Genomic DNA, 27,046 nt, shown 5'->3' with positions numbered 1-27,046 from the left:
TTTAGTCGCCAAAGTGTCCTGGAATTTTTTCATTTTTCATGTCTGGAGTCGTGAAAGGATGTATTTTCTTAGACGAAATATGCCAGAAATATGACCGTTAAGTTCATTATACGTCAGTTCTTTCAGCTCATAAGGCGATTAATCTTACGCCCATTTTTGTGATGCCTCAACATATATAATATCTGGGGTGCCCGCCCTGTTGAGCATCTTGTGACCGTCAACATATCTTACTAGTTTCCCCATGTGCCCTGCATACATTTTTCAAAATGTAACGAAGCTTTGACCATTTCGACAAGCCTTTGCTGTTGACGTTTTGCCGCTTCAACTTCGTGTAGGAATAGAGCAGTATGATTCCGACAATTCATAGCGTACGCAGTCGAATACACTAGTGTGCGGTCTATATGCCACAAGGAAGCCCTTCGTGTTTTTCTACGAAATGGGTTACCGCAAGCTGAAGTTATAAACAGATTAGTTTTGACGGTCTTGTTTCTTTTAGTTCTTTGAAACATGAAAATGTCATTGCGTTCCAGAAGATGGCGAATACGGGTTGGTGAATGTTAAAGATTCACACCGCTTTTTGGGCTAGTTGGTGCATACTTGAATTGGTGAAAATGTTACGCCGAACTATACACGCCACAAGAAAGAAGACGAGACACAAGTGCTGTGTCTCTTTTTTGTGGAGTCTATAGTTGGGTGCAATGTTTTCACCAATTCAAACATGGCGAAGAATCGAGTAAAACAGCGCTAGGCAAGACGGGACACGTGGAAGGACAGACACAAGCGCTGACTACCAACCAAATAGGTTACTGCTACGACACAAGTCAGACACAAGCGCTGACTTGTGTCTGACTTGTGTTGTAGCAATAAACTATTTGGTTGGTAGGCAGCGCTTGTTTCTGTACTCCACGTGTCCCGTCTAACCTACCACTGTTTTGCTCGATTCTTCACCCTTCGTTTCTTGCTTTCATTGGTTAGCGGAGCATTGCCGCGACAGCTGTCAATTAAGGTGCTTGTCTTTTATTGTTTTGTGGAACACTTCGGAAGATTATGAATTTGTAAGGATTTGCTCAAATACTTATATTCTAATAATCCAGTGTAGAACGAGAGAAAGATGATAGAGGGGAGCTTCAGTTCGCAAGTTGAGCCAACATTTCGACAAGTGGACTTGTCTTTGTCTGGACCACGTGTAGAAAAGTTGGCTCGAACTGAAGCTTCACCTCTACTCTTGTTCAGGGCTCTTTCACATCTGCTATAAGGAACTTGTGTCCCCATTCTTGTGGTGTTCCCGTTCCGCTGTTGTTAAACCTCTTTGTTCTGCAGAGCCGCTTGCAGCGCGTGTCCCCAAAATGCACGCTATTTTGCCGCAGAGAAAACCGACGGCAGCCTTCCCATCCTGCCCCGAGGCCAGCATGCGTTCGGCTTTAGGTTCCAGCTGCCCGAGAGCAACCTGCCCTGCTCGTTCGAGTCGCGACCCTGCACGGTACGATACTACGTCAAGGTCACCATGGACATCCCGTACGCGTCACCTCCGCAGGGCATGAAATACTTCACCATCATCGGGCCCCACATCGACTGTATGGACGAGCAGTACCTCGTGAGTACGGCCATCGCGCCTGCTTGGCAGCGTACTCTGAGAGGAACTTCGCCCAAGTTATTTTGAAGCATCATTACGCTAGGGAGAGCAGCTGCCGCGCAAGACTCAGTTTGACGTTGAAATCACCTTAAGCTTCACATAAACTCATATACACGAGCTAAGACTAACCGCGCTTCACATATGTTTGCTGGGCTTCAACCGATTTGGACCAATCGACGTCCAGCCTAATTCCATTATGGCCAATTTAGTGCTGCTGACACCCAAACTTACGTGGGCCACCTGGCCCCCTGAGCCTCCAACTTTCGCTTTTAAAAAACTTAATCAAAATTGATGTCGAGCCCAATTCGAGTGATGATAGTCGAATTGATGTGGGCCACCCCAACATTTGGTCCCTGGACCTCCAAAATTTGACTTCGCCGGAATATTTGAGGAAATCGATGCCCAAAGTAATTAAAGTCAACTTTGGCCTTTGCAACGGTCGCTAGGCGGCGTTGCAGGGTGGAAATTTCTATGAATGGTGTGATCGTCATCTTCAAGACAAGGAAAAACTCTAGGCCAAACCAAAGTGTAACAATAAAGCGTTACTATGTGAACATGAGACGAAGCTTTCGCTGAATACCAGGGTTAGGCAAGTCAAGTCACTAGCAATTTTTTCATTTTCGATCACTGAATATATGAAGCGTTTTGGCTATGTCAGTGCTTGTCCTCCAGCAATTCAGCAAAAAACAGGCCTCTTCCTGTGGAAAAAAATACAAGTTTTTCCTCGTCACTTCATTTAGACTTGACGTCGAGACCTAAGATGAACAACGAGCGAATAAAAGAATACGAATTATTTCATAAAACGTAGTGGTTTGGTGGTGCCTGTAAATATATTTCTTCGTAATTAATGACTACGTGATTAATTCTAGTTGTGGTAATATTTCTCCTTAGAAAAAGACACATTTGTTCCAATGAAAACAATGAATTAAAAACTTCTTCAGTGATATTAGAGGGTGACTTTAGGACCAAGAACAAACAAACAAACTAAAGAAATAATGAATGAAATATTTCCATAAAATATAGTTTTCCGGAGGAGTTAACCAAATAGTTGCAAACGGCACCTTTACTGATCTTCAACCAGTTCATGGCAAAAACAGCAATTGGAGTAAAGGTAATCATAAACGAAACGATCATGCTTACAAATATCTTACAGCCTCATTACAGGCACGGCGCCAGTGCGATCAAAATGAGGCAAACGGTCACTTCTGTTCCAAGCTGTAGCGCACACAACACGAGGGACTGAGAACGAGAGGACACACGCAGCGCTAACTTCCAACAACTTTATTTGGAAAAACGGCACCTCCATATATACACAGTACATCGTCGTGATCTCACAAGTCGTGCACGGAATCAGCAGGAACGAAGGTAATCTATTTCTTTTCTTTTTGTTTTTGAAGGATTAACAGAGGAGGTACTCACGCATGCACTTCCTAATGTGGCTATCTTTTCCGCTTCGATTATTTCCCGGGTGCACCTATCCTTACTTTTCCCGACAACAAAACACTTGTCAAGGAGCGGCATACAATCTTTGAAGGTGTTACAATGTGCTACTAGTTGTCCATCTCTATCATCTTTATTTTTAACATTGCGATTATGCTCACGAAGGCAATCATTCAGGCAGTGACCAGTCTGGCCTATATACTGTTGTCCGCACGAGAGTGGAATCTGATAAACGACTCCTTTGCAATCTACAAAAGGCACTTGATGTTTCTTTTTGCATTCAACTGGCGGGTTTTATTTTCGACTGTTCAATTTGCATAGCCTGTCTAACTTCTCTGGGGCTGAAAAAACAACTGAAACGTCTACCCGTTTTGCTATTCGTTTCAAATTATGAGGCAAAGTACGCATGTAAAGGATCACGGCCACTTGTTTTTTGTTTTTCAAACGGCACTCGAGTACATGATTTGTCTTGAGTATTCAATTTTCTTACCAATACGTCAGCAACAGATACCTGCAGATAGACAGGATAGCCTGCAAGCGATAACCTATTGCACTGTTGCTGGAACCTTTTGGACATCAAATGTGGACACGATTTCTGAAGGGCATTGTGAAGACAAAGATTCGCAACCAGTTTGGAATGGGCGGAATTGAAGGGTAACAGTGGCTTATTATTGCGTGGTTCGTAGGCCCAACAGGTATGATCGGGATGAAAAATTAAACTAGCGTCCAGAAAGCTGAGCCTGTGGTTAGAAGGTAGTTCGAATACTAAAACCAGTGGATTAAAGCTTTGTCTCAGCAATGTAAGTATATTAAAAGCTCTGGATTCAAAGGAATCCTGGTCATTGTCAATAAAAATCAGAAAATCGTCAACGTATATAAAAATTTAGCTACCTGCATATTGTCTAATCTAGCCTATCAAGTGTCTTTTGTAGATTGCAAAGAAGGAGTCGTTTATCAGATTATAGTGTTGTCCGCACGAGAGTGGAATCTGGTTGGTTTGTTGGGACGTTAAACCCCACAAACCAAACAGATTAAACTGTCGTGCGGACAACAGTATATAGGTCAAACTGGTCGCTGCCTGAATGATAGCCTTCGTGAGCATAATCGCAATGTTAAAAATAAAGATGATAGTGATGGACAGTAGTAGCATATTGTAACACCTTCAAAGATTGTATGTCGCTTATTGGCAAGTGTTTTGTTGTCGGGAAAAGTAAGGATAGGTTCACCCGAGAAATAATCGAAGCGGAAAAGATAGCCACATTAGAAAGTGCATGCGTGAGTACCCCCTCTGTTAATCTTTCAAAAAAAGAAATAGATTACCTTCGTTCCTGCTGATTCCGTGCACGACTTGTGAGATCACGACGATGTACTGTGTATATATGGAGGTGCCGTTTTTCCAAATAAAGTTGGAAGTTAGCGCTCTGTGTGTCCTCTTGTTCTCAGTCCCTCGTCTTGTGTGCGCTACAGCTTGGAAGTATGAACCAGCAAGCCCAAATTTCCAGATTATTGAATTCAACTCAGGTAAGTTTATCTTCCTCGAGTGCAACGGGCATTCTTAGTTCGACAACTGACGAGTGCGCTTACTTCCATCGCCTCCGCCAAGTCTTCTCGATTCTTTCGCGGGCGCAAGTCATCCCAATAAAGAGTTCATTTCAGTGCAGTCTATTCGATTGTTGCCTACCACCACATGACAGTATATATTAGGAAAAAAAAGAGGACGAAGACCTGATCCTTGCGGGACACCTGATGCTAAAACAAAGGGGCTTCACAAATGTGTAACATATTAAGGGAAATTACGGGTTTCAACTCGACGAAGAGGGCTGAGCCAGAGTATGCTTTTCATTTTCGTAATGTTCACTCATTTTCGTAATGCAAGTTTACTTGGGTCCCCTCCGAAGACCTCTGGCGCTGCATGGTTACACACACACACACACACACACACACACACACACACACACACACACACACACACACACGCGCGCGCGAGAGAGAGAGAGAGAATTAAACCAAGACGTTCACACAGTTGATGCGTGTCATCTGTGTGAACGTCTTGGTTTAATTATCTTGTGTGTGTTTGTGTGTGTGTGTGTGTTGTGTTTGTGTATAACCATGCAGGGCCAGAGATCTTCGGAGTCGTATAGCCAACTATCCTGCTCGCATGTACTACTTGGGTCCTTTATCGTCACTCTTTTTTATGTCCTGCATCAGGGCTGTAAATAAGAATATTGTGAGCCTTCTGTGGACCTTCTTTCATTTGTACATGCCATCATCATCTTCTTTCATTTGTACATACCATCATCATCGTCCCGCGGCGCCGGCTCTGGCGCGTGCCTGGGTTGGTGACCGGATTAAAACGCTGGACAAGGCTTCGCTGTCCTTGCCGCCACGACCTCGCCGTCTTGACCTAGCCTTCTTCCACAAGTGGTGGAGGTGAGAATTGATCCCCTTGCTGTTTTGTGCCCTGCCTCTCGCTGGAGCTACGTTCCGGTCGCTGTTTACCGCCTGCCACCATCGTTATGTCTACCGAGAGCACCCACGATTCGGCAGGACCCTCTACCTCGGCTGCACCACCCCCTCCGACTATGCCCGCACGACAACGCGACCCGCCGCTGTTCGCTGGTCGTCGCGACGAAGACGTCGATGACTGGCTGGACACCTATGAACGCTGCAGTAACTACAACCGGTGGGACGACGCTCTAAAATTTCTGAACGTTTCTTTCTACCTCATTGAGGTCGCCAGAACCTGGTTTATTAACCGCGAACCCCACACCACTAACTGCACAACATTCAAGCAGCAGTTCCGCCAATATTTCGCCGACCCAGCAGTTCGCACTGAGGTCGCGAAGAACAAGCTCGCCTCTCACCTCCAAGGTCCCGATGAGTCGTACGCGTCTTATATAGAGGCCATACTTGCACTCTGCCGGCGTGTTAGTCCCACCATGCCGGAACCTGAACGCGTACACCACATCTTAAAAGGAATTAATTCTGTGGCTTATAATACCCTGATTGCCCAGAATCCTTCTACTGTTGACGCCATTATTGTGACCTGCCAACGCATCGACCAGCTGCAGTCCTCCCGATTGCAGCCCAGCATTGCTACAGGCCCGACATATGCTGACCTGGATCTACGGGCACTGATTCGAGCCATCATCCGGGAGGAGCTCCAAGCCCTCAAGCCTGTCTGTCGACACGGGTGCGATCATTCTTCCGTACCTTCTAACGACGCCGGTCTACGCAACATCATTAAAGATGAGCTGGCAACAATCACGCGACCTATGCCGTCCGACCCTCCTGCACCCCGCCAAGCATCGACTTACGCGCACGTCGCAGCATCACCCCCTCCTTTTGTTCCGCCGCCCCAACTGGCATCGCCCTACAACCACATCAACGCCGTGACGACGGCTCAGCCTACGCCACCCTATTACACGCCCTGGCGCCCATCTCGCCCAGTGTGCTACTACTGTGGAATACGAGGACATATATCCCGCTTCTGCCGTCGCCGTATTCAGAACGAGCGGCGTGGTTATGACGCATTCGAAAGTGACGTACCCTCATATTATCAGCGACGACCTCCTATTTCCAGCCCACCTCGAAGATCATCCCCACCTCCAGAATCCTCGTCTGAGCCTCGTGGAACCCATGCGTCCCGACGTCGGTCCCTATCCCCATACCGCCGCTCAGTTTCCCCTCTCCGACCCGCAACAACTCTCCCTGTCCGCCATCCGGAAAACTAAGCGTTGCAGTTTCCGGAGGTCAAACTGCAGTCTGCGAACTTACCAAAAGTCCTCCAGATCGCCCGTATAATGTGATTTCTGTTTTCGCTGAAGGATTACCGGTAGAAGCATTGATTGATACAGGGGCTGCAATTTCTGTCATTCACGCTGATTTGTGCTACCGTTTGCGAAAAGTTACGACACCATATGATGGGCCTGAACTCCGTGGAGCCAATGACGTCCCTTTGCGCCCTTTAGCAAAGTACACCGTACGAGTTGTTATTGACGGCGTCCGCCATCATGTGCAGTTTGCTGTGCTCTCTCCATGTGCGCATCTGATAATTTTTGGATGGGATTTTTTTGTCAACCGCTTCGGCATTAATTTCTTGTGGCGACCGTGTTATCCATATGACAGACAGCGATTTTTCATCTGAAGTTTCTGAACGACATCATCCCCTCGTTGCCGCCGCTGATACTGTTCTGCCTCCTCAGTGCGAAAAACTGCTTACCGTTGTCTCTGACCACATCGCTGACGGGGACGTACTCATCGCACCATCTTATCGTCATCTTGAACGCGGTATCGCCTTCCCGTCTAGTCTTGTGAGGTTCTGCAACGGCTCAGCGACAGTAGCGGCCACTAACACTTCACGTGAATCCCTCGTGCTCCGAAAAGGAACTTCTCTCCCCTGCAAGGTGGATGTTCAACCTTTGTCCTTGATGGTGCTCACCGCCCCTCAGTCTCAGCACCGTGTTTCGACAGACGTCTCTCTTTCTGTTCTCACAAAGACTATTAATCCTAACCTCACGCCGAACCAACGCCAAGAACTGCTGACATTGCTTCGACAACACCAAGCCATTTTTGATGCCACTTCCCCACCACTGGGACGGACTAGTGTTGCGCACCATCGCATCATTACTGAAGGTAACTCTATCGTTCGCCGACGGCCTTATCGGGTTTCCCTCTCTGAACGAAAGGTAATTGAAGAAAATGTAAATGACATGCTCCATCGCAATATTATTCGTCCCTCGACAAGTCCATGGTCCTCCCCAGTAGTGTTAGTTAAAAAAAAGGACGGCTCGGTACGCTTTTGTGTTGATTACCGCGCACTCAACAAAATTACCCGCAAAGATGTATACCCAATGCCAAGAATTGATGACGCCCTTGACTCTCTCCAAGGCGCCGAATATTTCTCGACTTTGGACCTCCCCTCAGGTTATTGGCAAATACCTATGCACGAGGACGATAAAGAAAAAACCGCTTTCGCAACTCCCGATGGCCTTTACGAATTTAATGTTATGCCTTTCGGACTTTGTAACGCACCAGCGACATTTGAAAGGATGATCGATACTGTGCTTCGTGGCCTAAAATGGAGAACCTGTTTATGCTACTTGGATGACATTGTCATCTTTTCGTCAACTTTTAACGACCATCTCACGCGCCTGAATGAGGTCCTCACGTGTCTCGCTTCAGCGGGCCTTCAGCTCAACACCAAGAAGTGCCACTTTGCACAGAAGGAAATTAAAATATTGGGACATCTAGTCAGCCATGATGGCATTCGTCCAGACCCTGAAAAAATTATTGCGGTCTTGAAATTTGCTCGTCCACAACGGACTACAGAGTTGCGCAGTTTTCTCGGCCTGGCGTCTTATTTCCGGCGTTTTATAAAGCATTTTGCAAGTATTGCTGCTCCCCTCCATCAACTACTTAAAGCACGCAGCCCTTTCGTGTGGACTGAACAGTGCGAAGCTGCTTTTAATAACCTAAAGCACGCCCTCACATCAGACCCTGTTCTTGGCCACTTCAGTGACAGCGCTCCAACCATCCTGCACACTGATGCCAGTGGTATCGGTCTTGGCGCTGTACTTCTGCAGCGCGATGCAACTTCGCGTGAGAAAGTGATTGCCTTCGCCAGTCGGACTATGACTCCAGCTGAGAAAAACTACACTATTACAGAACAGGAGTGCCTTACCGTCGTCTGGGCTGTCCAAAAGTTTCGCCCTTACCTATACGGTCGGCACTTCACAGTTGTGACCGATCACCATGCTCTTTGCTGGTTGTCTTCGCTCAAAAATTTGACCGGCCGACTTCGCCGTTGGATTCTACGCCTGCAAGAATACGATTTTGACGTCATTTATAAATCGGGTCGCCAACACCAAGACGCCGACGCTCTTTCTCGCTGTCCACTTTCGGAATCGGCTTGCTGTTTTTCTTCCCGATGCATTTCCACCAATGACCACAGCCGACCATCTCTTTCCCCGACGTATATCACAACAGTTTCATTTGACGACGCAGAGAACAAACACACTCTCCGCTCACAGCAATTAGCCGATGCCTACTGCCGTCCCATCATCGATCGCCTTATTGGCGCTTCGGACCCGCCCAATGCTCGGCTTCGCCGACAACTTCGCAATTTCAAGCTCGAAGATGGCATCCTACTCCGCTTCGTGTATTGCCCTGACGGAACTCGCTGGATACCAGTCGTGCCGCGTGTGCTTCGTCAACGAATACTGGCGGCTCTCCACGATGACGCTACTGCAGGTCACCTTGGTATTGACAAAACCTACGACCGCGTGAAAAAACGATTCTTTTGGCCTGGCCTATCTTCCAGCGTTGCCAAATACGTCGCATCCTGCCCTCTATGCCAACGTCGCAAACGGCCGACTTCTTCACCCGCTGGCCTTCTACAACCTGTTCCCTGTCCCGCCACGCCATTCGACGTAGTCGGCATCGATTTATATGGTCCCCTACCTCTCTCCGAGGGGGGTAACCATTGGATTATAACAGCTGTCGACCACCTTACACGCTATGCTGAGACAGCACCTGTACCGACCGGTTCCGCTCAAGAAGTAGCAAATTTCTTTTTGCAATCAATTGTATTGCGTCATGGCGCTCCTCGGGTGCTCCTAAGTGACCGCGGGACGGCCTTCTTATCGACAGTCGTTGCCGAAGTTCTTTACGCGTCATCCACCCTTCATAAGACAACCTCGAGCTACCATCCCCAGACTAACGGGCTGACTGAGCGATTTCACCGCACCTTATCGGATATGATATCCATGTATATTACACCGGATCATTGAAATTGGGACACTATTCTACCATTCGTCACTTTCGCCTATAACACAGCAGTACAACGGACTACCGGTTATTCTCCATTTTTCCTCGTTTATGGCCGTCCTCCCACTACAATTCTCGACGCTTCCTTCTTCTCTACGCCCGACTACTCCACATCGGTACCTACCCAGTTCTTATCTCGTGTGGCCAGATGCCGTCATCTTGCCCGCCTCAACACAGCAGCGTGCCAGGAAGACCGCAAGAGCCGCTACGATTCTACGCATCGCGTGGTCTCTTATCGTCCCGGTGACGAAGTACTGCTTTATACTCCACTGCGCACCCCTGGCCTTAGTGACAAATTCCACCACCGCTACCTTGGTCCCTACAAGATCATCAGCCAAACTTCTCCAGTTAACTACAAAGTCGCGCCTGTTGATCCCCCAGCCGATCGACGCCACCGTGGAACTGAAATTGTTCATGTCTCTCGCTTGAAACCGTTTGTGCGCCGCGGTACAGTTAGTTAGGAGCGGCCAGGCTGGCCGCTTCCGACCCCCCGGGCAGATTGTGTGAGCCTTCTGTGGACCTTCTTTCATTTGTACATGTCATCATCATCTTCTTTCATTTGTACATACCATCATCATCGTCCCGCGGCGCCGGCTCTGGCGCGTGCCTGGGTTGGTGACCGGATTAAAACGCTGGACAAGGCTTCGCTGTCCTTGCCGCCACGACCTCGCCGTCTTGACCTAGCCTTCTTCCACAATATTCCAGTTACCTTGGGTGGCTGTGACTAGACCAAATGAGCACGAGTAGCTTACATCCCAGTGATACATATGCCGAAAGCTTTCTTGTTCCGGACCGCCAGGAAAGCCTTCGATATGTGGCGCACATTGGCTTACTGCGCACAATTACGCAGAAAATTTGCCTCTATTTCTCTGTTATGGATGAAATTGTTGGAGAGACTAGATATGCGAGAGAAGCAGAAAAAAAAATATAAAACAAACTCAGCTCTCATGAATCAAATTGCACACTGGGGATTTGTCATCATACTGCGGAGAGATCGTAACTCGCCCGCCGCTGTGACTTCAAGCAGAATACGTTTTCTGTGACAATAAACGCATGTTGAAGACTGCACTTTCTTTGTCCAGAATATTCCTTTGGCACCAAGAATATTTATTGCTCTGGCTTTACATTCTGGCCTGTTTGCCGATTTCTAGCAGAAATGTTTCACGCATGTCGGGCTTTACGTGCCATTCAGAAAACATTTGTGCGCGTGCAGAAACCGTTGATGGGCCAGGACAAGCGTGCCGTGTGCTGCCTCTGCTGCCAGAAGGGAGTGGTGAGCTTGCGCAGCGCCCTCGAACGGTCTGCTTACTGCTGTGGGGAGAGCCTGCGCTTCAAGGCCGACATCGATAACCAGAGCGAGGAGGAGGTGCGCCTCAAGCTCAAGCTCATCCAGGTGAGCGCCATCAACCTATCACAGGGGTAGCTCTGATAGGTTTACTATTCCTGGTACAAACCTGAGTGAAAGGGGTACTTAGGCCGCCTGGACTCGCTAGTATAGTGTACTACGATGAGCAGGTGCGTGAATGGGGCCTAATTACTAAACCGGTGGGTAAAACACGTGACAAAAGTGGTTACCAGGTCGTGTGATACGACTTACATTTTTGGCACGTGACTTGCCCACCGGTTTAGTAATTAGGCGCCCTAAATATTTACATACAGTTAGATAAATAAATTGAACTTTAGGTTTAATTTGGTTGCTTTATGGGATTTAACGTCCCAAAGCGACTCAGGCTGTGAGAGCCTGTAGTGGAGGGCTCCGGAAATTTCGATCTTTAACGTGCACTGAGATCACACAGCACACGGGCGCCTTGCTTTCCGCCTCCATCGAAAAGCAGCCGCCGCGCCAGGAATTCGATTCCGCATCCTTGAGCACAGTAGTCGAGAGTGCTGACTACTTCACCACCACGGCTGGGCGTGAACGTAAGGCTGCAGCATCCAGTCTCGCCCGTAGTTCCGCTTAACGACGAGTTGAGGAGTTGTTTTTTCCGTTCTGGGGACAAGAGGCGACAGCGCTCGCTACGCGAGCTCCACGATCTGGCGCAGTTCCCTCGCGGACTGGTCGCCGCTGGTGTCATGAGACCCGTATAGTGGAAAAACGCATGATAGCTATGGGACAACGGCACCGCTCCAAGAAGCTTCGGGCTAGGAGGCCATTCGCCAAGACGTGCAGTGAAGGGAGAAGATGTGCGGGTTCTGGTCAATACAGTTGTCAGTGCAGCGTTGCCCTTGTGTTTGTGTGTGCTTCTTATATTTTGTGTTGTTACCTGCTTTGCTGCCTTCTTCGAAGAGATGCCGTTTTTTAGCGCTAAATTTAGCGACGGCCTCTTGCGAGGTTGAACAAGGCCAACTCCGACACCTTTTCTACCGGCTTAGACTGCGCTGCAATTTTCGTGGCCTGTTTCCCGCTGTTTTCTAATCCTTTGAGCCAAACTTGCAGCGGGGAGATGTTTGTTGCTGAGTAGATTCAGTTCAAAATTTTCCCTTTGTGGCCTCAATCGGGAAGATTTATAGGGCTACCTTTCGTACGTCATGACACTCAATTGTCGATATTCGCCGTTCACTACCTGAAGAACAAATTTTCGACAGTGCTTTTGGTCTTTTTCTTTTGCCCTTTTTGGCAAATATTGATCAATGCGATCGCCAGTTTAGCTAAACGAGCGTGTACTTTATATGTTTTCTGTGAACATTAATGACGTAAATGAACGCACTTTCGTGACATCATTGCTAGGTAAAACCCAGTTTCGGTGTCTTCGCTCTTGCTGTTTAAAACATCTCTATTTGGTATAATAAAAACCCTTTTGTGCCATAGAGAGAAGGGACTCAAGGGATATATTTTCATCAACTCAAATTGTTAGGCAACCGCGGTGTTTGCTTTGAAAGCCGTTATGCTGTCAGCCGTGACGTCACTGTATTCGAATCACTACCTGTGGCGCGTTGCAAAGACGTGCTACAGTGACGCCACCGTGACCGTGCAATATTCTGTCCCGGCAATCCAGGTAAGGTGATTCAGTGCATCTGCATCACATAAAATCATTTAAGTTTCTAACTTCTTCCCCTTCTTCGTCGCACGCCTTCGTGTGGCACTGTCAGAAACGCCGCTAACTCGCAAAATATGCCTCGAGCAGCTGCAGTTCTAAGGTCCACCAGTCGGAGTTGCCGTGACCACCGCGAACAGCCATCTTCTTTTCTTCGGTGCGAAATCCTTCAGAGCATACACGGGTTACGATCTCACGTTTAGGGTTATTATATGGCTGTCTGCTATACGCATTGCTCGTTCTATTTTCCGAAGGTGGGGGGGGGGGAGGGGGGAACGGCAAGAACAGTTCGGGGATAATTGCGTGCTAGAAGAAGGGTTGAGCTCAACCTTTCGTGGAACTTTGTAAGTACGCTAAAATGCCTCGTCTGTTTTCGTTGTTCAGCCACGGCCTTTGTAGATCTATTTGTGACAAAGCAGTGCGTAGCAACGGGGCGAGGTACAAGCGCTGACTTACAACTGTATTTATTTCGAAGATGTGCGACTTCTTATAACATCGCACCATACCTCAAATCACATGCGTCACAAACATATCATCCATTGCAAAGACTGTCCCTCAAAAACTTGTACACCTGAGCTCAGCAAATACAAAGCGATTGTCAGAACAAAGAACACCTGGTCTTAGAAATTATCAAGGCAGCTTTGATAGCGAGGCTGAGCGAATTTTGCGTTAGCAAGCCGTCTGTTGCTTTAACAGACAAGGAATTGAACTGTTAAAAATGTGATTCGCTTCTTTGATTAATAGATTTTGCTTGTTATTTGAAGTTGCCTCAATAGTATCTTTGTGACGCATGTGATCTGAGGTGCGGTGCGATGGCATAAAAAGTCGTGTTTCTTCGAAATAAAGACAGATGCAAGTCAGCGCTTGTGTCTTGTTTCGTTGCTGGGCGCTGTTTTGCCACAAATCGATAACCAACTTGCACAATCTGCTGTCCTGTAGTTAATCGTGAGACAATGCAGTCCAGTCCGAAATTGCTGCTGCTCGCTTTCGCTATGTCGCCGTTACGTTCCGATCCGCCTAGCACAGCAGCTGACAGTGGTGTCTCCCATGCAGCGCGTCGAGTTCTTCATCGACCGCGGCGTACTGGGTGTGAACAAGGAGGCCACGCACACTGTGCTCGAGTACCGTGGCGACCAGATCCCCCCACACACGCGCCACAAGTTTGACAGCTCCAACAGCCTTGTGGTCCCCGTGATGCCGCCCACGCTGGTCGGCGTCTGCCGCCTGTTGCAGATGTACTACGTACTCAAGGTGGGCACCATCAAATGAAGCGCCTTTTAGTCTTTCGTATGCCGTGAGGAATGGTGCACATCATAACTCCTAGGAAACCATAACTAGTCAGTCTCGTCCTAAGCTAGTACAGAACATTTTGATCAAATATTGCCGCGAAGGTTACAAATCAACATTTGCTGTTTTCAACAGCCACCGGTATACGGCCTTATTGCCACGCATTGAACGGTTTTATGCTCTTTGCCCATTCTGTGCCCATTCTGGTTTATCTAGATATTCCTGCGCCGAGTTTAAATTGAGGAGGAGGTGGAGGGAAAACATCATTTAACTAAAATTAAGGCAGACACTTCCAGGAGAGCCTCTTAATCCAGCAGCCCTCTGGCTGTTCCCTCTAGCTTGGCCCGCTCGACCAGTTGTAGGTGATCTGCGGGTTGCGTGGCCAGAAGGGCGACCTCCCAGGAGAAATGGGGTTAAGTATTTGATGGGAGAAACGCGGGTGGGGTGTAGGCGTTCCCATAGGTAGTGGTAGACAGTGGTTAGGTGGCGTTGCAAGTGGTGCAGTATGGTAGCAAGACCGTGGGGTGAAAGATGTGGATAAATTGAGATGGGAACGAATGTGTCTGGAGTTGCTGCCAGAACGTGCTGTCTATGTGATTGAGCGTGCGATGTGGTGGCGGGTACATGACGTGGCAACAACGATAGTGATGAACAATTGTAGTGTAGTCAAGAGGCTGAATGAGAATGCATACTGAAGGTTTGGGGAGACCATCCACCGGCGCCTGGACGCTCAGTTCTCGGGAAAACTCATGTGCGCACTCATTTCCCAGGATGTCCTCGTGCCCAGGTACCCATGTGATTGTGAAGTGATTGGGAGGGTTAGGTGTTGTTGACAGTATTCTAGCGGATGAGTGTGGGAGACTTGAGGTTCTTGTGTGTGTGGGGGGGGGGGGGGGGAATTAGAGAATGTGAAAAATGGGGGGGGGGGGGGCAAGCAAAGCCCTAGAGTACTTCGCAGGAGTTATGGTTGGGCTGTTTGGGAGTCAGTGCATATCGTGGTGTGCTGTGTCTGCCACAGACTGATAGAGGCATTCGGCCTCGGCAATGCGCTGGTGCATTAGATGGAGGCCGCATTGAATGTTTAGTGGCGAATGTCTATGAAAACGGCAGTGCAGATGTGAGGATTGTCTGGATTACGTGAAGCATCCGTGTAGATGATGTCCTGGAGTTCAGAGTACTGCTTAGAAAGATATGAGGTCCGGGCTGCGCGACAACCTTTGTGGTGTTCGGGATCCATATTTCGAGGGAAGGGCTTGAGTTCGAGAAGGCTCCGCAGATGCGGGAGATGGCTGTTTGAGTGTGAGGTGAGGGATCAGGGGTATTTTAGCTCATTTAGTGCAGGAGATGACCACCTGTAGGAGTAGTGCGCAGTCGACGTTTTTGGCTGGAGAGTCACCCCTCTGTGATTTCCTCGACATTATTGTGTATGCCTAATTGAAGAAGCTGAATCGTACTGGCATGACGAGGTAAATGGAGGGCAGCTTAACAGCTGAGTGGTGTAGGACATTAAGTTTAGTGAGTTAGGTTTTGGTGAGGTAGTCGTAGGGGAAGTGGTAGGCTAGTCGGCAAACAATGAGGGTATTGAGCACTACCGAAAACAGCTTAGTTCTATCGAGGGCGCAAGTCAGCTCAATAAAGAGTTCATTTGAAAGCTACCTTTCTCGCCATCCGTTGATTTATGCATCGTCCCCCCACGTGACAATATACACAAACGTGCATAAATGTTGTGCAGAGATATCAATAAAATTTTAGGGTGGGCCTAGTTGATTCATGAATTTCTACGGAACTGAAGAGCGCTAACAGTACACAATACGCAGAGGAGACAAGGACAAGGACAGCTACACAAATAGCTTTCTGTATTTGTTCAAATACTTAGGCGAACTGTGTGCCATGGGGGGATCCTCATTCCTCGCCATATATTTTCGTTTGACTGACATGGCTTAAAGAATAAACGGGCGGCGATGATTTCGTAACAAGTTATTCTGCGCTACATAAATGACACGGACAAAGGACAGCGTTCATCCTGTGTAGTTATTCCTGCGTCCGTCCAGGTAGAACAAGAGGAAGAAGAGGGCTACACGGTATGAAAGACACTGAACAATGCTATATATGGGGGGCGTGGGGAGTAGACATGTCTTCGTCTGGGCAGTCGAAACTTGTCGAAACTCTGGCTCGACCTGTAAATTGAGGCTTCCCCCCTCTACCTTTGTTCAGTCTCTTTCATTCCTGTGTCCGTATCATCTATGTACCGCTGAATAACTTGTTACGAAACCATGCTTCGACAACAAGCCCAGCCACGTGTTTTGTTAAGCGATGATGCGTTCATTAACACCGACGTTTGGGCCAGTTGGCAATGATCCATATTCAAACCCATTCGCAGCACGAATAAAACAACGACAGGAAGAAAACACACACGACAGGACGAATGCTGCACTTCCAACTAAAGTTTATTATGAAAAAAACAAGCTTAAGTACAGAGCTACTATCACCTTCTGACAGTCAAACATGTGTGTCTAAAAAAGCCACTTCATCATCATGTAGATAGAGGGATGCGGTGCTGACACATTGATCGCCTGCTTTTCTATTGTGATATGCCTCAATAATTTCTCTTTCTACCTGATCCCTTCCCCGCCCAAGAAACTTAGTTTTCCGAAAAATGGGTTTGCACTTACAGTCTCGGCAGTGAATTGCGAGATTGCTGCCTTTTCCTTCTTTCACCTGATCGTGGTGTTCTTTTGCTCTCTGATTAAAACAGCGTCCAGTTTGACCTATGTACACACGATTACAGGTGAGTGGAATGCTGTACACTATCTTAGTAGTGCACCGAGTGAACCAAAGGTGGTGCTTGATCGAACAAATCGGCTTTTCTTTTCTCACCATCATAGGACAAATTTTTGAAAGCTTACTCGGCGCAGAAAAGACCACGTTTACATCATATCTTTTGGCAACTTTCTTAAGATTGTGAGATAATTTATGAAGGTACGGAATTACTTGAGTGACCTGCCTCTGATCTTGCTTATCTTTCTTTTTTATACCCTTTTCTTCTGAAGCAGGCTCTCTGCAACTGCAGATAAAGTACCAGGATGAAAGCCAGACATACGCAATCGCTCTGTTCGCATTTTGACACTTTCGGACATTAGATGCGTACACGATTTTTCTAAGGCGGAATTGAGGCAATTCATGGCAATTGCTCTTTTGATTATTTTAGAATGAGCGCTACTATAGGGGAGGAGTGCCTTTTGTGATCTTGAATTGTACATCCAACATATGTGTCCTTCTAAAAATGAAATTCTTAGGTCAAGAAACTGTATGCTATTGTCACGTGGGAGCTCATGGGTAAACTTTAAACCATTTGAGACCCACCTGAATGAGTCAAGAACGCCAGCAACAGCCTCGTCAATAGATGAATTGTGCGGCTTGTCCATTATCACTAGATAGTCGTCTACATACCTAAAAATACGCACGTCAGGAAGCGAGCTTAACAAACTCTTGTCAACGCGAGATAAAAATATGTCACACAGAACTGGCGCCACACACGAGCCAATGCAAATACCTGCTTTTTGCGTGTAAAACCTGTTGTTAAAATTAATGGCAGTGGATTGTAGATAAAACTCTAATAGGGTTAAGAAACGGTCGCTACTTACACCCGACAAGTTCTGAAAAGGCACTTCTCCCGACTCATCAATTACCGACCTTACAGCCTTAAACAAATGTTCGTGCGGTATGGAATAATACAAATCTTCAATGTCAATAGAGAATCCAAAGGTGGCTGATGTGGTGCTGCCGAGCCCTTGCTTCAGTTCTTCAACGATCTGGTGCGAGCTCCTGACGAGGAAGGGGTCCTGACGGAGAAGGGTAGTTGGCAGTCGGTTATAGGAAAGTTTCTCCAAAAGCAGCTGTCGACATTGAAGACAGAAGACAGGCTGTTGCTGACGCTCTTGACTCATTCAGGTCGGTCTCAAATGGTTTAAAGTTTACCCATGAGCTCCCACGTGACAATAGCATACAGTTTCTTGACCTAAGAATTTCATTTTTAGAAGGACACATATGTTGGATGTACAATCCAAGATCACAAAAGGCACTCCTCCCCTATAGTAGCGCTCATTCTAAAATAATCAAAAGAGCAATTGCCATGAATTGCCTCAATTCCGCCTTAGAAAAATCGTGTACGCATCTAATGTCCGAAAGTGTCAAAATGCGAACAGAGCGATTGCGTATGTCTGGCTTTCTTCCTGGTACTTTATCTGCAGTTGCAGAGAGCCTGCTTCAGAAGAAAAAGGGTATTAAAAAGAAAGATAAGCAAGATCAGAGGCAGGTCACTCAAGTAATTCAGTACCTTCATAAATTATCTCACAATCTTAAGAAAGTTGCCAAAAGATATGATGTAAACGTGGTCTTTTCTGCGCCGAGTAAGCTTTCAAAAATTTGTCCTATGATGGTGAGAAAAGAAAAGCCGATTTGTTCGATCAAGCACCACCTTTGGTTCACTCGGTGCACTACTAAGATAGTGTACAGCATTCCACTCACCTGTAATCGTGTGTACATAGGTCAAACTGGACGCTGTTTTAATCAGAGAGCAAAAGAACACCACGATCAGGTGAAAGAAGGAAAAGGCAGCAATCTCGCAATTCACTGCCGAGACTGTAAGTGCAAACCCATTTTTCGGAAAACTAAGTTTCTTGGGCGGGGAAGGGATCAGGTAGAAAGAGAAATTATTGAGGCATATCACATTAGAAAAGCAGGCGATCAATGTGTCAGCACCCCATCCCTCTATCTACATGATAATGAAGTGGCTTTTTTAGACACACATGTTTGACTGTCAGAAGGTGATAGTAGCTCTGTACTTAAGCTTGGGTTTTTCATAATAAACTTTAGTTGGAAGTGCAGCATTCGTCCTGTCGTGTGTGTTTTCTTCCTGTCGTTGTTTTATTCGTGCTGCGAATGGGTTTGAATATGGATGCGTTCATGTGTAAGTCTTTTTCAAACATATACAGCCCAAATGTTTCGCTTCTAAGTCCTGTAACTGGGCTTTTTGCTTATCTCCAGCGTTCACGATTTTGCGGGGGATGAGAAATCTTGTCCTAAACCTTCTCGAGCTTAGATATCGCAATAGCACATTACACGAGCCTTGTTCCAGAGCTCAGAAGACTGGACAATTTATGCGGTAGAGCTGAAAATCCTACACGTTTCAGGCGATGTCACGTGCGTGCTATGACAATCATATGGAAGCAACATTGAAAGCTTATGGCATACATTCTATAAACAGATACGTTTTCAGAATTACGGGCGGAGGCCAAGGGTCGCCTTTTGGGAACAGGATGGTAGCGACGAGGGCCAGGAATGTCACTTCGGAGTACAACACGACGTAATGCAGCAGCATAGTTCATGGATTTTCTACGGAACTGAAGAGTTCCATAGAAAACCTACGAAACAACTAGGCCCAACCGAAGTTTTATTGTAGTTCATGGCTGCTGCTTCTTGCACTGGAGCAGCCGGAGCCGTCGCTTGAGGAACACCCAGTGCCTGCTTGACTTCACGGATGACGCCGCGCGCGTCGTCACCTCAGGTTGCTGGGATGCTGGCAGCAACCGACGGAGTTGTTCTTAGACGATTTCTCGAATTAACACCCGAAGGCTGTCTTCGCTCGCAGATGCGTTGCTGTAGTGTCTTGCGCAGGCCGGTTCGAATCTTCTCAATGGTAGGCACTTCGATTGCTAATTCCGCCACGGTTTCTGGCGGATTCCTGACACGCTCTGAAAAAAAAAAAAGACTCTTTAACGCCTCGCATAAAAATTTCGCTCTCTCACCTTCGGTCATGTTAGTGTCGGCGCGGCGAAAGAGGCGCTTCGTCACCTCAACGTAAATCAGGACAGGCTCGTTTTGGGAGTTGAAGTCTAGATTGAAGGAGGGCCTTGGCGCTTTCCTTCCGAGCGACACTTGCAAAGGCAGTCAAAACTCTTTCTTGACAATGTCCCAATCCTTCAAGGAACTCTCGTGATTTTCGAACCAGATGCGGGAAAATTCATCAAGAGTAAAGTAGACTTGCCTTAGCTTCGCTTCGTATTTCTAGGTGTTGAACGTTGCCACGTGTTCAAACAGGTCGAGCCAATCTTCCTCATCCCCGTCCTGTCGTCTTTAGAAGCAGGGGGGCTCTCAAGGTTAGACGAAAACCGAGGGTGCTTTCTGCTCGACGGGTACCATCTTCAGGGTACGTCACGGTTTCGAGATTCAGCACCTCCACCAGTTGTCACGTGGTGGTGACAATACCAATAACAAATGAGGAGACGATCTTCTCGGGAATCAACTCTTCATTGACCTGACTTGCGCCCGCAAGAGAACTGAACAACTCGGCGGCGGCGATAGCAAGAGTCGTGCTCAGCTATCGTCGAACAAAGAACGCCCGTCGCACTCGTCAACGCTCAATTTAAAGGCTGCTCAGAAATATCGAGATAAAGCAGCCAACGGTGACTAGCACAATCTGGTACATTGCAAAAACACATGCGAGTGGTCGGAATCTCCGAAAAACATCTCGGCACATCTTGCGCGACAAAGAAACTGATAAAGCCGCGCCTGCGACAACAAACACGAACAAAGAAAGAATACAGAATTGATTCCTGTGCCACAACCACAGTGATAAGGCGGCTTCTAAAAAAGACAAAACGAAGAGTTTTGAAGGTTTCGTATCAATATCATATTCGTATAGGGAGCTTGCATGAAGCGATGAATGCTGGGTAATCCGCCATGTTGTTCTCGGCAGCAGACGAAGCAGCACGGCACTGCCACGCAGCCTTGTCTGCATGGTCGCGTAATGTGCGCAAATTATGCTGACGCGATCACACAGGCCGACTACGGTTTCTACACGCGTCCAAAAGTACGTCTGCCCAAGTGCGAGAAGGCAAAGGATTTCTCTAGCGACGCCGACACGAATGGCTAGCACGGGCCAACAGACGCGAGATCGATGCCATTCTGGGAAAGTATCAAACTAGTCGCCAGAACTAAAAATCATTAGTTCGTTGGAGGGTCAAATTCTAAAGTTAAAGCTCAGCTACTTTGGTCATCTGATGAGACGACAGGAGTCGCTGGAGAAAGATTTGATGTTGGGAAAGGTTGAGGGTCGCCAGAGAAGGGGTAGGCAGCGAACGCGATAGTTAGATGGCATCCTCGAGGCACTGCAGATGAAGTTATGTGATGTTAGGAAGATAGTGAGAGACCCGAAAGCGTGGCGTGACATAGTCCATAGGATCACGAAGAGTCGGACACGACTGAACGACTGAACTGAACTGAACTGATGTCGACGGGCGGTCACAGGCCCAGACGCATAGTGCAGTCAGTCGTCCGCACGTAGCTTGAGCGGGTCCACGCCGCACTCTTTTGCATTTCTTTATAGGGTGCCCGATCTTTCGGGCACAGCGTCAACGCACACATTCCTCGCGAATCTGCCAACACCCTGCACGCATGTAAGGGCAGCGCATGAACATCCACATGTTTGCTCGGTGGACCGTCGAAAACTACAAAGCACTCGGTCATTCAGCCTGGCTGCGCATGTTAGCTGTGCTGCCCGCCGTCCGCTGTATACAACATCATAGCGCATTACCCAGTATGCATCGCTTCATGCAAGCTCCCTATACTAGCAGCTTACCCGTATCGCTCAAGAGGAAAGCATACAACAGTTGCATCTTGTCTGTACTCACCTAAGGGGCTGAAACGTGGAGGCTAACGAAGAGGGTTCTACTTAAGTTGAGGACAGCGCAGAGGGCTATGGAACGACAAATGGTAGGGGTAACATTAAAAGATAGGAAGCGTGCATAGTGGGCAGGACATGTAGTGCGAAGAGATGATAACCGATGTTCGCTTAGGATAACAAACTAGATTCCAAGGGAAGGAAAGCGTAGCAGAGGGCGGCGGAAAGTTGGGTGGGAGGATGAGGTTAAGAAGTTCGCAGGGGTAAAGTGGATGCAGCTAGCACAGGACCGGATTAATTGGAGGAACATAGGAGAGGCCTGTGGGTATAGTCAGGCGGAGGATGATGATGATTAGTAAGACACACGGAACGGACATAGAGCAGCGCTTTACATGTCTACTCGCTTGTCCTTTGTCCGTTTGCGCTGTGTGTTGCTTAGAGCATCAGAGCCGTCAGTGATAAATTGGCGTACTTGCTGGTGTGTTACCGACCGTAAGTACTCAAATTGAAGGAGCACATTCCTTGCCAGAACAGCAGATCGGGCTTGTATGTACCAGCACTCGTTGTATCGTCCTCTTGTTCCCGTCACGTTGTTTGCAATGTTAACATAACCTTCTTTGCAAGAACGGAAGTATGACCTGAAATTGCGGTCTCAGTAGCGACCATTGAAAAACAATTATGAGCACCTACAAAGTAACGTTAGAAAGTCCACGGCTGTATGAAGTAGAAAATATTTGACGCTGTTTGGGCGGCGGATTAGAACAGTGCTTTATTAATAGAGGAATGCTTTTAAGCCCTACATTGTAACTCCCAATGTCGGTCACAATTCCGTCCATTAAAGCAAATCGTCCTCGCAACATAGACCAGTTACTATGCCTTTTTAGAAACTTTCGTGTCGTATTGTAGAAAGTGGTACCTCAAAGTAATAGTATGTAGATAAGTGCTAACTAAAATGGTCTTTTTTACTTACTACCTCCAGTAATACATTGTTATGGTTCAAAATTGTGTCTTGTAAAAATTGTAGTCTGGTGACAGGAATGTACTAATGACGCAACTTGGAGCAGTTAAAGCGCACCAAAATCTGGCTCGCGTTGCGTTAATGCCACCAGATGGTGCCACTGTCCAAAGAGTAGTCAGTAACGTTGAAAGTAGTTTTATATTCGTGTATGAACGATTATTTTGCATGAACCAGGGTGTGCTTTAGAAGATAACGACTCTGACTGTATGGAGCGCGTCAAGAATAGAGAAAGTGACAGCCACCTTGTACACCGGACGAATACGGTACGATTTAGCGACAATCTGGCCCCATAAAAACTCTGGCGTTTGTCCATCGTCAGAATTGAGGCCACGCCCGATTTGACTGCATAATTCTTGCGTCGACAATCGCCGATTTGGAAATCGCAGTTGACAGAAGTGTTGTGTCAGCGGTTCGGAAGAACAAGGCAGAGAGTCAATCGTGAGTGTGCATGATCTACGAATGAGGGAAGACCTACTTTTACTGAGAGAGCACTGTATTAATGTGCTAAAGAAGAGTGACCAAAGAAGAGCCAGCTAAGGAGGCACACAGAACGACTCCAATCCACGAAAGCGAAACAAGAACTGAACGAAGCCACGAAACCGAAATAGAGAAACAAGACTCACGATATAACATATGGCGAATGTTAATCACCGAACCAGAGCGGTCAGCACGCTCTGTGGCAGAGCGCCTGAAGCCAGCGAAGACCATGCGTTCCAACTCTGCGTTTGGAACACTCGTGCTCCGGCCGGAGCATATGGGCGGCGCTCGCGAACTGACGGAAGAAAATGCTACCATTCATTGCTCTTGCTTACCTGCGCTTCATGTATGCGCGTAGTCTATTTTAAAACTTGTAACGGATCTACGTTGCTCTCGCTGCTTCTTGAGATGGCGTTGCCATCAACAGTATGCGAGAGGTTTTGTCCATCTTCACACAGACGAACCCAGGGGCACACGGTAAGAGTTCTTAGGCAATCGTTTTGGACAAAGCAAAGTCGCCGTGCACAGCATCAGTCTCCCAAAACTGAGCAATAGTCTAATGACTTCGGCTCACGAAGTAGAGGCACGTGAAGAATTTCGGCGCATAGTTTTGCAGTCGCTTTCGAAGCTGAAGCTGCTATCCTACTCGCTGTCCCCAAGAGAAAACATCAGTTCTCCATTGGAATTTGCATCCATAGCGGCGACAAGTACTGACCGTCAGCTACAAGGCGCAAAGGACAGCAGGCAGGGCGAAGCCAACAAGATGCCGGAAATGGAGAAGGAATACATCACACAAACTTCCGGTCAGCTAAGCCGATTTCGGCGGAGCAGTGCTGACTGCTCCACGGAGCGACCTTTGCTCGGCGATTGCTCCTCATCTTTATTTGGAAGCCACGATCCGTGTTCCGGATCGCCGTTCGGGATACAGTTGCACTGAAAAGAGCAGAAAACGTCTCTGGAAGTGGTGCAGCGCTCTGCGATTGGAATTCACCGATATAATATAGCGTCACTTATTTGATGGATGATGCCGTAGACTTTAGTGCTCAGTCGGCAACTTGCCAAAACTCACAAGACAGTAACCACGCCTTGTGACAGCCCGCGCATTCTCACTGTTGCCGGCATTTGCTTATACCAGTTACACACAGTTCAAGGTATCATACAGCTCTCGTCATTTCGCACACGTACCTGTATGACGTTATTCTGAGGATGGACATTTCAACTGATAAAGTGCAATTATCGGCCTGCGCTCGAGATCCCTTATGCTGGCATAGTTGTGGCTCAGAACACTCGATAGCGCATAAGGTTCTTGAACACCTCGCCATACCCCTGAATGGTATCCTTGGGTGGCATTCCTCCGGGGGAGCTTTATGGGGTCGTCGAAGAAATATGCTGTGCTGCTTGACCGTGCTGTCGTTGTTTCTTTCTTTCTTTATTTATTTGTGCATGCTATCGATCCAGCCTGCACCAAGATAGAAGGGGGAACAACACCAAATTTGAGGCAAACGAAGACAACAAGGAACAGAAATGTAGTCAACGTAGTAGGATCAATAAAAACTTTTTCAACAAAATAGTCATAAAATACAGGTAGTAAAAGAATCTCTTTATATAATCGATTGCTTTAAATAGTTAGCAAGATGGATGGAAAATTGTTCTCGAGATGGTGCATTCACAACTTGGTTTGGCAGCCTTTTCCAATTGTACACTGTTAAGGAAAAAAGTAATATTTGAAATATTCCTTGCAAACTCTCTATTTTGACATGTCTGCTGTGTTTATTGCGACTTACGCCTGTTCTTGTTTCCTTTATGTAGCGTTTTTGCCTCACGTGCACTAAACTATTAATTACTGAATAAAAAAATTCAGTGTTTTTTTCTTTCGTCTCTCAGAAAGGAGAGGCAAATCAGATTTTGTATCATCATCATCATCAGCCTGACTATACCCACTGCAGGGCGAAGGCCTCTCCCATATTTCTCCACTTAACCCGGTTCTGTGCTAGCTGCATCCACTTGACCCCCGCGAACTTCTTAACCTCATCCGCCCACCTAAATTTCTGCCGCCCCCTGCTACGCTTTCCTTCTCTTAGAATCCAGTTTGTTACAACAAGCGACCATCGGTTATCCTCTCTTCGCACTACATGTCCTGCCCATGTCCATTTCTTCTTCTTAATTTCTACTAGAATGTCGGTAACTTGAGTTATTTCTCTGACCCATTCTGCACGCTTTCTATCTCTTAATGTTACCCCTACCATTTTTCGTTCCATAGCCCTCTGGGTTGTCCTCAACTTAAGTAGAACTTTCTTGGTTAGCCTCCACATTTCAGCCCCATAGGTGAGTACAAGTAAGATGCAACTGTTGTATACTTTCCTCTTGAGGGATACCGGTAAGCTGCTAGTCATAATCTGCGAGTGCTTGCCAAATGCGCTCCATCCCAATTTTATTCCTCTTGTTATTTCCTTTTCATGATCCGGGTCTGCGGTTACTACCTGTCTTAGTAGACATAATCGCCTACTACTTCCAGTACTTCGCTACCTAATGTAAACTGCTGTTCCTTCCCGAAGCTGTTGAACATTACCTTAGTCTTCTGCATATTGATTTTCAAGCCTATCTTTCTACTTTTCTTGTCCAGCAGTTCATCCCCCGAGTTCATTTGCAGTTCATCCCCCGAGTTGCTTAGCAAGGCAATGTCATCAGCAAATCGCAGATTACTGAGGTATTCTCCATCTACCTTTATCCCTAACTGCTCCCATTCCAAGTCTCTGAATACTTCCTCTAAGCAAGCTCTGAATAGTACTGGGGAGATTGTGCCTCCTTGCCTAACACCTTTCCTTATGGGAATTTTGTTACTTTCTTTATGCAGAACTATGGTTTCTGTACAGCCACTATATATATATTCCAGCACTTTCACGTACGGCTCGTCTACCCCTTGGTTTCGCAATGCTTGCATCACCGCTGATGTTTTAACTGAGTCAAATGCTTTTTCGTGATCAATGAATGCTATGTATAAGGGCTGGTTATATTCTGAGCATTTTTCTATCACCTGGTTGATGGTATGGATATGATCGATAGTAGAGTACCGTTTCCGAAAACCTGCTTGATCCTTTGCTTGATTGCAGTCTAAGGTTGTCCTGATTCTATTAGCGATTACCTTAGTAAATACCTTATACGTAACAGACAGTAAGCTGATTGGTCTGTAATTTTTAAGGTCCTTAGAGTCCCCTTTCTTATGAATGAGGATAGTGTTTGCATTCTCCCATGGTTCCGGTACCGTCGATGACACCAGGCACTGCTTATACAAGGTGGCCAGTTTTTCTATCACGATATCCCCCCCGTCCTTTAGCAAGTCTGTAGTTATCTGATCCTCTCCAGCTGATTTCCCCCTTTTCATAGATTCTAATGCTTTCTTGACCTCATCCTTCGTCACTAGTGGAACGTCTGACTGTTTTTCCCTGCCGCCAATCTCGTTACGATCCTGACTACTTTGGCTGCTGTAGAGATCAGTATAGAACTCTTCGGCTACTTTGACTACCTTGTCCATATTCGTGATGACATTGCCCGCCTTGTCCCTTATCGCATACATCTGGTTCTTGCCTATGCCCAATTTCTTCTTTACCGCTTTAATGCTTCCCCCGTTCTTTACAGCATGGTCGATT

General features: G+C 47.1%; 1 protein-coding gene across 1 annotated transcript in view; it reads left to right on the top strand.

Annotated features, from left to right (window-relative positions):
• Positions 1 to 27,046, top strand: part of LOC146180470 (arrestin domain-containing protein 3-like) — a 169,595-nt gene that overhangs the window by 101,720 nt on the left and 40,829 nt on the right. Inside the window, exons 3-5 of the mRNA XM_084577792.1 lie at positions 1,368 to 1,594; positions 11,115 to 11,294; positions 13,990 to 14,187. Coding sequence (XP_084433918.1) covers positions 1,368 to 1,594; positions 11,115 to 11,294; positions 13,990 to 14,187 — 605 coding nt within the window. The remainder of the gene's footprint in view (positions 1 to 1,367; positions 1,595 to 11,114; positions 11,295 to 13,989; positions 14,188 to 27,046) is intronic.

This window comes from Amblyomma maculatum, chromosome 8 (assembly GCF_055883805.1).
Source record: "Amblyomma maculatum isolate TAMU_Amacu chromosome 8, ASM5588380v1, whole genome shotgun sequence".
Lineage (NCBI taxonomy): Eukaryota > Metazoa > Arthropoda > Arachnida > Ixodida > Ixodidae > Amblyomma > Amblyomma maculatum.
The sequence above is the reverse complement of the archived record's forward strand: the minus strand, read 5'-3'. Positions and strand labels throughout refer to the sequence as shown.